General features: G+C 43.8%; 1 protein-coding gene across 1 annotated transcript in view; it reads right to left on the reverse strand.

The window, feature by feature from the left end:
- Window positions 1–10,374, reverse strand: part of DNAH14 (dynein axonemal heavy chain 14) — a 188,228-nt gene extending 177,854 nt beyond the window's left edge. Inside the window, 4 exon segments of the mRNA XM_018556494.1 lie at window positions 315–377; window positions 793–974; window positions 5,578–5,705; window positions 10,240–10,374. Of these exon segments, the coding sequence (XP_018411996.1) occupies window positions 315–377; window positions 793–974; window positions 5,578–5,705; window positions 10,240–10,374 (508 nt within the window).
- Between the last annotated feature and the right edge of the window lie 1,724 nt (window positions 10,375–12,098).

Here is a 12,098-nt window from a genome sequence, read left to right on the forward strand (position 1 = left end):
AGATTAAAGCAGTGGCGTGATGATGTTACAATGAAGGGCAGCAACAAGACCAGCTGCCACCGTGAGGATCACCAGTCTCTTCTTACTGAAGAGGTGCCACAAAGGGTCATTTTGACAGCGGACTTGGGTCTTTTGTCAAAGGGTCAGCGGGCGAATGGATGGGAGAGATTGGAAGGGAGTACATTTGGTACAACAATTTGCTACTAATATAATGAAGAATATGGAAGATCAAGCTTGAAAACAATGTGAACCTGGTTGTCAGAGTCACCTGTTGCCACATTTCCAGGGAGGAGACCTTCCACCATAGTTCTCACCTCTGTTCTCACTCACCTTGGAGTTCTGGGTGTTCCTGCCTTCTAAGGCTGTTTTCTCTACTCCTGTTGCATTTAGCATAATATAAATTACGTGAATTAAATGACCGCAGCAGACCTGGAAACTCAGACGTTGGGATCTCATTATGAGAGTGCTTGGAGATATGAATAATTGTTGCATGATTTAACACTTATTCCAAAGACTAAACTATTGAAGCTCATGGAGGATTGTGGCTTTCATTAGATGCCAGAACAAGCTGGCTTCCCACACTTCTGCCTGTGCGCCATGGGAATATATGACAGTAAAAGGCTGATAGACTACTGTGAGTCTTCATTTCAGAGAGCACGAGTCAACAGAATAAGACACTGATGTTTCTTTCAGTGAAACACAAAATGCCTTGTTCTATGTTATAATAAACACCACAAAATGAAATATTCATTTAGTATGGTGGGTGATTCTTGGTGAACCCTTAATGTTTACCCGAGGCTTTGTCCTGACAGGTGTCACTCCGCAGATAGACAGGTTGTGTAGGCATATCCCCTCCAGATATGCCCGCCACTTCAAAGCAGGTCCGAGCGTCTTTCCTCTCTCTTCCTCCTGATTTTGAGGACAACATTGCATCCCCTGGGCTTACACTGCTCATCACTTCTCTCCTTTGTTTCCTGGAAGAGAGAAGAACACAAAGGTCGGGGATCTGGCAAGACTTCCAAACAGATGCTGATTTGTTACATAATAATAAGCAAGAAAATTACCTGCCTGCCAATCATTAAGGTGAATCTGTTACTATAAACTACAATATACTATACAGTTAATATAGTTACTATAAACTCCATAGCAACATGCAAGTGTATATGGCATAATTCTGCTGTTTAGGATCACTTATCTTATTTTTAATAAGGTTTGCTGGTATATAAACACTATTATCACCAGACCTGTTCATAACTTTGTTATTCTTAAGACCCCATTCACACTGAGCGACATGGAGAATTGCGCGTTTTCCCGCGCGATTTTGTGCTGAGCGGCATTGAGCTACATTGTGCAATATTGAGCGACAGCGAACATTTTGTCGCGCTACGTAGCGCGACTTTTGGGAGAGACTTCGCCGCTGCTACATTGGGCTGAGCCTGTAACCAATCAACAGCGGTCTTGATGTGACATCATTCTTTCCTTCCATATTGCTGTGCAAAAGTGACCCTTCTGTTGCGCAATATCACCGGTAATGCGCGACTTTGCGCGACACCATTGAGTCTATGGGGCCAAATCGCACGACATCCACCGGAAAAAAGGTCATGTTCGAGCTACAAGCTTGAGCGACGAGCTACAGGCGACATTGAGCTTTGAGATGTGAACAGCTCCATTGAAATACATTGGACAAGCTACATTGAGCGACATTGCACGGAAATATGCGCGATTTTGGAGCGGAAATCGCGTGATAAACCGCTCAGTGTTAACGGGGTCTAAAGCCCAATTGAACCTTCAGTTTAAATCAGCTAAATAAATTACAGGTGCATCAAAACAAATGGTGCTCCATGTCTTACAGTTTGTTTTCTTTTTAAAGAAGAACTCAAGGAATTAAAAAAAAAAAAACTTACCTTTGCAGTGGGGCCACATTTTATGGAACTTAAAGTGATATTAAAGTCAAAAGGTTCATTCTATATCTTACAATGGATGCTGCTGCTTGATGTTTAAAAAATGTTAGGTTCCTGCAGAATCAGCTGCTCCACTAAGCACTGATATCCTGCTGTAGGGGGGCTCCTTTCTCTTTCCTATGGATCCTATGAAGCCACCCTTGAGGGTGTTAGTAAGCTCTGGGTGCCTCATTCCTCTTTCTCCCTTCTCCAAGCTAGCACATGGGCGGCTGTTGGAGACTGCTCTGTTCCTTGTGATTTTGACTGAACTGGAAGTTCAAGGAAACCAAGCTGAGAGAGTTGGAGCCAGCTATTTGGTAACATGATGACTAAGGGCTTGTTCACACCAATTGTGGTGCGTTCCAGAGCAGCAGCTGCTGGAACGCACTGCAACCGCTCACAAAACTTCCCCCTGCGTTCTGGGGAGGGAGGGGGCGTGGCGGTTCATTGAAGTCAATGGCACCGCAGCCACGCCGCCCGCAGTGCGATCGGACGCGTGGAAAAATATTGCCTGCATTCCGGTCCACTGCAAACACACCAAAAATGCTGCATGCTCTATTTTTTGCATTTGCAGTGGAACATATCGCACGGACTTCAATGCATCGCCACGCCCCCTCCCGCCCCAGAACCCAGGGGGAAGTTTTGTGAGTGATTGCGGTGCGTTCCAGCAACTACCACTCTGAAACGCACCACAATTTATGTGAACAAGCTCTAAGGGCTAGTTCACACCAAGCGCAGAGCAGTTGCAGAACGGATCACAACTGTGTCCAATGTATACCAATGGTATTTTGGGCTTTAGTTCACACCTGAGCGTTCAGTTCCAGAGCATGTGGAAAAACTGCAGCATGCCCTATTTTTTTCTGCTCTGGAATGCACCAAAACGCATGCAAATGCATCAAAAACGCATGCAAATGCCCTGGAACGCACTGAAAGCCCATTTTAGGCTAAAAAACGGCCCAGAACACTTCAAAAACGCATCAGAAACAGGGCAAGACACACTGCACTGCATGTGCAGAAACTCATGCAGATCTGGTCTGCATTTGGTGTGAACAAGCCCTAAGTGCTTGGGTGAAAATGTAAAGAAAAACTTTGCTGGGCGATGTATATTTGTTTGATCTAGATTCATTATTGAAAGAAAATTGGAGAGTTCAAAACTATTTTAAAGTGCATCTAAGCCCAAAAACAACAATATAATATATTAAAGCTTGAAAAAGGGTGGCAGTATTCGTGTGCTTTTAAGGTTTCTTTCACTGTATTTCCACCTGGTGATCCGGCCAGTAACACACTTCCTGTCTTGGGCTGACTCCACTCTATGTAGGAGCAACAGAACCACCCATGGGCAGCAGCATTGTCACCTTGTGGAGGGGGAAGTGTTAGATGAATGAGAAGATTTAGATGGACTTGACTATCAAATTAAAGGCAAACTCCGGCTAACACTTTTTAATCACTTACAGCAACAGTTTTAGTTTTTTTTTGCTTTTGGGATAAAGGTTTTACATACATAAATAAAATCAGACCATTGTAAGCACCACTGTCAGTGGTAAATGGCTTGTCTCAACCCTCTATTTACTACTTCTGCTGGACAGCTTGGTGCGGTAAAGGAAATTAGTCGAAAATAACAAACTTATTAGCCTAATCACTAGGTGAAAATAAAGGAAAAAAAGCCTAAAGGTGCCCATACACTGGCCAAATTTCAGATGGATTTTAATGCACAGTGTGTGGGGCTGTCAGCTCCCTTTCTGCCAGCATTGCTCAATGTCAGGAACCGGATCTGAACCGAGGGCCGCTGCTGCCGCTGGCGGTGGTTCTACCTGCTGAGCTACCTTAGAACCTTGGATAGCTCTTTGCCTGCTCTACTGTGTTAAGGTGCCCATACACTGCTCGATTCTCGTACGAGGATCGTGGGAAATCCCGTGATCGTACGAGAATCGAGCAGTGTTAACGAAGACGTGCGACCGTTTCTACTGTACGGTCGCACGTCTTTTGTCTAAGGAGCATGCTAGAAAACCAGCCGAAAATCGTACGATTTTCGGCTGGTTAGAACGGTGCTCGGGAGACAAATGCCGAACGGGCCGGTGTGCGCACACTGCCCGTTCAGCATTGCGGTCATCGGAGGCCCGCCCCTCAGGGGGGCGGGCTTGCGATGATCGAGAGTACGATCTGCCTGTCCAAGATGGGCAGATCGTACGTTTTTACAACCATCGCAAGACTAAGGTTTCCTTCTCTTTGCTGCTCTTCCTTTTAAATCTGTATCTGTTCTCATGCTGGGCAGAACTTCTGTTTTGCAGCAGACTGCCTTGTCTCTGAAATGGATACATGATGTCTGCGTGTAGGTTCACAACCTGAGCCAGCACTACAGAAAGAGGCACTCAGCTGCAAAGGGAAGTTCTCCCCCCCATCATAAGAAGACATGAGGATTTAAAAGGAAGAGGAGCAAAGAGAAGGGAAACTACCATGGATTACAGTAAGGCGCACAATTACAGTATTGGTTTATGTTAAAAAATCTGAGGGTTTAATGTCACTTTAAGCCATGCCTCTGTACTTCCTGTTTGCCAGATTATTGTGCTCCTGCCATTATCTTGCTTCCTGCTCCATCTGTGCTACAATCTACTCATACTGCTACCCGTGTATCGACCTTTGGCTGCTGATTCACCTACTACTCTCACCGTCTTCTGCTACATACCTGATACCTTTAGCTCCTGACCTTGGGTTGTTTGCTGACTACGCTTCTGCCTGCTCCTCCACTACTACCCGCTGCTTGCGTACCAAACCCGGCCTGTTATACAACGAATTGCCTGCTGCTTCAGCTACTGGACTCTGAGCCTTATCCCAGATCGTGACACTCAATCAGCTAATCGAAGGAGTCGCCTGGAAAATTTTCGATTGATCAGAGCCGGCAGCCAATGAGCTGCCTGCTCTGATCGGGTATTCTGACAGGAGGCAGTGAAACCAGTCAGAATACAGTGCAAACAGCAGGATTTCTCGATCAACACGCTGTTTGTGTTGATGGAGGAATCAGGACCATTTTTTTTTGTTAAGCCCGCAGGTTGAATGACAAAAATTGATAGGTGTATGGTCAGCCTAAAAGAAAACAAATGCAGCCACCACATTTACTGATCAGCAGCAATATATTACATTTCCTTTTGGATTTAGATAAGCTTTAAGGGGACAGTTTCTCCTTTCATACATAATTTTCTCATGTAGAATCATCTGATTATTTAACAACTTCAAGTAAGACGTACAAGAAGGATGGATTCATCCAGCTGATCGCTATGGCCTTGAAGGCCATAAATAATCCTTTAGGAATATTCTCATATAATGAGCCCAGAGGTCTTCATACAAAAAAACAGACATATTTCAGGTGTGCAAGGGATAGGAAGCAGTATTATAGTAGATAGGAAACTATCTACATGTCTTTAAAAGTCAGATAGAACTGTTCAGCTCCACATAAGGTGGACAAATCTGCCCGAGGTTGGGTACACCAGAAACAGTTAGAAGTGGAGATACCGTATGTCCCATATGGTTCTATTTTTTTTCACTTGACTATATTGCTTTGTTATGATACAAATCATTCTGCCCTTTCACATGGATAAGAAGTGATATCAGTGTATAATGAGCAAATGACAAAGAATCTTACATTATAAGTTCATTGTTGTCTTCTTTTATCTTCCTTAGGCTTCTTCTTGTCCGATCCTGTTTGTAGATAAAGGTGCGGATTGTAGCATACCTCTCCGTGTTTCCTGAAGGCGGCTTTGGAATAAAACCCTGTTGAAGAGAAGATAATTTCCTTATGATTGACTGATATGTATTGTCCACGGTCAGCTTAATGTCCCCAATGCACTTTCTTCCTCCTTTCCTTTATACCTCCTTAAAAAAAGAAAAAAATCATGCACTGCGATGCGTTCTAACACCGCACTGCAGCGCATGTGCATGGCGTACACCACAACATGGTTTTATGTTGTTTTTTCCTATTAGTTTTTTATTTTTACATTTTTCTAATTTATTTTTTCATAATATATACATATTTTATTTTTATTTTTTACTGTTGGGGGTGCTACGGGGAAATATATGGGGTCTAAACAGACCCCTGACATTTCCCTTTTTAAACAGAAAAATAAACTAAAGACGCAGAGTCCTCCATTTCTTTTTCTGCACTAAATGATGCACTGTGATGGGTTCAAACAACGCACTGCAGCGCATGTGCATGGCGTACACGTGTGTTATGTGTGTGGGGGTGGGGGGGTTTGTGTTTTTTTTTAGAAATTTATTTATTTTTTAATAATTTGTTTAGCTTTTTTTTAAATTTCTTTTTTAAATTTTATTTTTACTGTTGGGGGCTTCGGGGAAATATCCGGGGTCTAAACAGACCCCTGACATTTCACTTTTGAAATAGAAAAGGAAATTGAGGACACAGCACTCAATGCAGCCTCAGCACTCAATGGATCACTTCCTGTTCATTCATGATTTCTTAATGAGGAGAAGCACTCAGTACAGAGGCTTCCCATTCATTCAGAAACTGATGATAAAATATTTACTATCAAGCAGTTTCTGAATGGGGAGGAGCCTCTGTACTGAGTGCTTCTCCTCATTAAGAAATCATGAATGAACAGAAAGTGATTTAAATCACATCCTGTTCATTCATACTGGGGACAGATAGTATTATGTGTCCCCAGTTATTTACAAACACTGGAGTGATCATACGATCACTCCGGTGTTTGCTCTGCACAGAGGGATCGTTAAATATCACTGATATTTAACGATCCCCCGCTCTGCCACGCACAGAGCCGCTGTCATCCAGAAACTGACAGGATGACAGCGGCTCCGATCTCTACCACCCGGACATTTGGATTCGGATCCCAGCTGCCACAGCCCCTACAAGCGGCGGAGAGCAGCGGGGATCCATGCCGACACAGATTCCAGAATGTTTGTCGTTAATAGCTGTCATCAGTGGCTTGTGAGCCGCTGATGACAGCTATTCATTTAACGAGGACTGTCTGGGGAACAGTTCTGGTATAAGTTCATGGTCGCTAAAGCGACCATGAGCTTATACCAGAACTGTAAATGCCAGCGCCGTAAGGCATACAGACCTGGCCAGCTGGGAACAGTTTTGTTCCGCCGTATGCCTTACGGCGGTGGCAGCGAAAGGGTTATAGCGTATCCAAACCCAAGAACTAAAATGTCATATATTGCAGTTTACCAGTCATTAGATGTGGTGACTGCATTCGTTTTCTTTTTTTTTCCCTATAGTTTTACCTGGTGATCCTGATCCTGCCAGCAACACTCTTCCTGTCCTTGTGGGAAACACTCACTCACTGTACTTCATCTATAGAGAAGCAGAATTATTGCTCTAGGACAGGACTACAGAACACCTGTCCCTCTGCATAACATGGGGAAGGTATTCTGTAGTCTGAATAGGACTAATAAGACTGCTTGAAATAACACTGCAAAATGCACAGGACAAAGGACAGCACTGGATTTCTGGCAGGATCACCAGGTTGTTTTTTTTTTCACTTATAAGAGATATAATAAAACTATTTCAACTGTAAATTTACCATACCAAAAGGGAGCAAATTCACACCAGCTAGTTGTGCTAAACGCAAGGCTGCAGGTGTGCGTTAAGGTGCAGTGCTGATGTGCAGATCCTGGCACATTGCACTGTTTATTTTTCACAAGCGTCACAAGTGACATTTCATCAAGTTCTATCGGCACAATGCATTGCAATGCGGCTTTACCGTGTCGCACCACAATGCACTGAGAAAAAGGCCTTACTTTTTTTAGCACACACCACTGCTACATAGCGCTGTGAACTATACGCATTTAAAACAAGGCAAACTGACTTGTCTATGCATTGGGGCAGAGCTGTAAAAAGCGGCCAGTGCAGCCCCAATGCTTCTGGTATGAACGGGCCCTAAAATACAAAACTGGTATCTCCAGAGCTGGAGAGATGGGAGCATGCAGTCACCTATCACAATGATATGGCTCAATTCACACTTCAGGATTTAGTGGGTGCATAAGGACGTTGTCCCTACAAATTGAGTCACCTTCTCAAAGAACTGGTGCCCAATGATGGGAAATAGATTCTTTTACACATTTGGAGACTGGGAAGAACTGCAGGTACTGGAAAAGGGAGGAGCACTTTGGAGGGATAGACGGTAAAAGCTTCCCTGCCTGTTCATATTCTATATGGCTAAAAGTTTGTGAATACTTCACCATCACTCCTACTAAATGGCCCAAACTGTGTGGACACTCATCTAAATGAGTTCAGGTGTTTCCAGTGAAGGGTACTTTTAATGCCACAATACACAAAGACATTTTAGACAATTGTGGTCTTGCAACCTTGTGGCAAACGTTTGGAGCAAGGTTTTTTTCTGTTCCAGCATGACCATGTCCCTGTGCACAAAGTAAGGGACATGGTCATAAAAACATGGCTTAATGAGTGTGGTGTAGAGGAACTCGAGTGGCCTGCACAGAGCCCTAACCTCAACCCTTCCAAACACCTTTGGAATATGTTGGAACACTTACTGCAAGCTAGGTCTCATCCAACATCAGTACCTGACCTCACAAATGCTCTTTTGGTTGAATGGGCACAAATTCTCAAAGGCACACTCCAAAATCTTGTGAAAAGCCTTCTCGAAAGCGTGGAGACTGTTATAGTTGCAAAGGGGGAGTGGGGGAAATCTACATTGTAATGCCCATGATTTTGGAAAAGGATGTTCAACAAACTTGTATAGGTGTAATGGTGAGGTGTCCACAAACAATTGACTATACAGTATATGTACATGCCCTCTTGCCAAGGCCCAGCATGACTGTGTCCTTGTGCACAAAGCGAGCTCCAAAAAGACATGAGTTTGGTGTGGAGGAACTTGTTACCTGCACAGAGTCCTGAACTCAACCCTACTGAACACCTTGTGGTCAGGTGTCCACAAACTGTTGTCCGTATACTAGCCGGTCACATCACATGTGGGGTCCTCCTGCTCTCCCAAATTCCATAGCGGTGGGTGGTCCTCTGAGATAATGGGGTTGATTTACTAACCTTATAAACACACCACGAACATGTATACACCTCTGTAGTGTGTTCACTCCCAGCATGATCTATGGGTGGAATCTAAACACCTTTGTAGTGTGTACACACCCAGCAGGTGTGTTGTGCAAAGCCCTGCATGAATTGCAAGGTGATGTTGTGTAAATTAGCTCTATGTTGCTTGCGTTGATGAATACAGGAATGTAAATGCATGAGCTAACCATTTTTGTCTAAACTGTGAAGCAGCATTATATATGCATCATGTGCATGATTTTTCCATATATGGCATTAGTAGAAATATGCTTTTAGAGACTTTTTGGTTGATAAATACGTTTTGCTGTGTGAAAATCACACGCACCTGGTGCGTGCGTGTGTTTAGGTTAGTAAATCACCCCCAATGAGTCAGCATCAATACACTATGAATGGAAGACACAGTGGTGATGCCCCCTCAGAGGTGGGGCCATGACACCCTGCATTCATAGTATGTGTTCAGTTTGTGGAGAAAAAGAACTGCAGTGGACAGCTTATGATTGAAGGTGAGGGCTAGTTCACACCAGAACTGCATCACAACTGTGTTCGTCTGCGCAGCAGCAGTGCGATGCGGTTTGACGCGGTTTTACTGTGATTTTACCGCGATTTTGACGCAATCTGATGCATTTTTTTCCAAAATGTAAATTAGACCATTATGCCAATTCCTTCTTCCTGTCAGAGCACTTCCAAATTCTGCTTTTTCTTTTTTCATTTTGTATGGGTTCCGTTGCGTTTGCATGCGTTCTGTTACGATCCGATGCAGCTAAAATAGGGCAAGCAGTATTTTTTCTCACTGCATTGGAATGGACTGCACTGGTGTAAACAGTGCACCAGAAATCCCATAGGATAGCATTGTGATGCATTTTTGATGCAGCTGCCAAACTGAACGGACTTTATCGCAACTGCATCTGGTGTGAACTAGCCCTAAAAATTGCAGCCAGAGATGGGGGCCGGTAATATTAAAAAAAGTGCCCAGAGCTGAGTCTTAAGTGAACATTTTGCCTTTTCCAGCATTGACTAAGCACAGGTTTACTTTATTTTGATTTCTACAAAAAGCCTACAGTTCAGGTCAGCTAGGGGCCCCCACAATCAGCTGCTTGTTAAAAAAAAAACTGGCAGCAGAGGACCACTCCAAGGGTGATGCGTGGATATGATATGGCAATTAGAAAAACTGCAGCAAGGTTCTACTCACAGAGCTTATAGGAAGAGGCACTTTGTTTTCATGCAGGATAAAATAGGAGTGCTCACCAGTCTGTGTTCATTAGGGCTGACAGGCTCTTTATGCATGGCAGTGTTTCTGGATACCATCTGGAGAACATCTGAATTCTCTGCTGCGAGATGTAAGCGAGAGAGCAGATCGCTCCTCCGCTCCTTGGCGTACATCATGTGTCTTGCTTCCTGAGGTCAATAGAAAGAAAACAAAGGAAGGGGGAAAAACTGTTATTTCTGATATATTTTCAGCATTTATTACAAGGCAGGCATAGGCAATCTACATTATCATGGGCACAGAGGAACTATAGGCCATCTTATTTCATTCTGTAACTTCCAAAGAAGTCTGACAATACCGCTACTCATTGCACTGTATACAGGAAACCAGTGCCCTTCCCATTCAGGACAAAGCAAAAGATTTGCTTTTAAAGTAGTATTAAACTCTCAATGTTTTTTTCAATAATAAATCCAGATCAAACATATACTGTATACATCGCCTAGCAAAGCATTCCTTTAATTCTTTTTGTCCAAACGCATACAGTCATCATGTTTCCAAACAGCTCCAACTCTCTGAGCTCAGCTTCCCTGAAATTCCTGTCCAGTACAAGATCACAAGGGGCAGTGCAGTCTACAGCAGCCATCCATCTACTAGCTTGGAGGAAGGAGGAACAGAGGAGTGACTTTATGTGGAGACATGGACAGCATATCGGTGTTAGGAGCATGTCAAAGGCTCCTATCCCTCTCGCAACCACTCAGCTCCCTCTGGTGGTTGCCTCTTGTAACTGCACCTACCACAGTCCAGTCAGCTGTAGGCTGATCAGGCTAATCAGCCTGGCTACATGCCCCTTACAGCCTGGGCGTTGGTTAGTTTCGCTCTATTTAAGCATCACAAGCTCAGAGCTCTGGGCTTGTGATAGTTCCAGCCTTGTCTTGTCTTTGCTTTGTCTACACAAGCCTGTACCCTGATCCTGATCCTGAATCCCAGTCCTGCCTAGATCTTGTATCCTAGTCTTGCTTTGGCTCTTTAATCCTATACCTGTCTTGTTTCCTGTATCTTGTATTAGTCTCTGTCTTGTATTTGTTTCCTGTTCCTGTCTTATACCTTGACGTCAGTCAGTACTTCTCCTTGTTCCTGGGGGCCAGCCTGTGGCATCACCTGATCAGAACAAATAGTTTAAGTCCGGCGGGCATCCAAGTACCGGTAGGCATGCTTGCCTTATGGGAACGGTGGCTGCTAAAGGTGAAACAACTCGTCGCTATTGGCTCTGACCGCGTGCGTCCACAGCTGGTCCTTACAACTAGCACACACAAGGGTGGCTCCATAAGACTCTGCAAGGGAAATACGCCACCCTAAAACATGAAGTCCTGACCAGTGCTCAGGGGACCAGCTGATTCTACAGGAAGATAAAACGTTTAAACATCAAGAAGCAGCATCCATTGTAAGTGATTTCATCAGCATTAGAAACAGCTTCAAAAACGTTTAAGTTTAATATCACGTTAAGCCCTCTTACCATCTGGGGGAAGAAGTATATTATATACAGTCATTGTATTCGTATGCACACATGACCATACCGATTTCTGGCTACATTCACATGTATCCATCCAAGTCAACGGCTCCTGGCCAACTCGACAGATTTATATCCCTCAACACTAACACTCTCAAGCAATGTGCAGCACTGTAACATGAAATGCAGATCTCTGTGGTGATATGCAGCACACTTTGATAACGTAAAAGCACATTTTGTAGCCAATGTGACCATTCGACCTTTACCAATTGCAAGCTTTATGGTCAAAGCAAATAATGTCGTTTTTCACCAGTCACAACTTAAAGGGTTTCTAAACCCTCCGTTTTTGTTTTGTATATATCTATTGCTAGCAAGCAGTAGATATATGCAAAA

Source organism: Nanorana parkeri, unplaced genomic scaffold (assembly GCF_000935625.1).
Source record: "Nanorana parkeri isolate BGI_ZX_2015 unplaced genomic scaffold, ASM93562v1 scaffold240, whole genome shotgun sequence".
Classification (NCBI taxonomy): Eukaryota; Metazoa; Chordata; class Amphibia; order Anura; family Dicroglossidae; genus Nanorana; species Nanorana parkeri.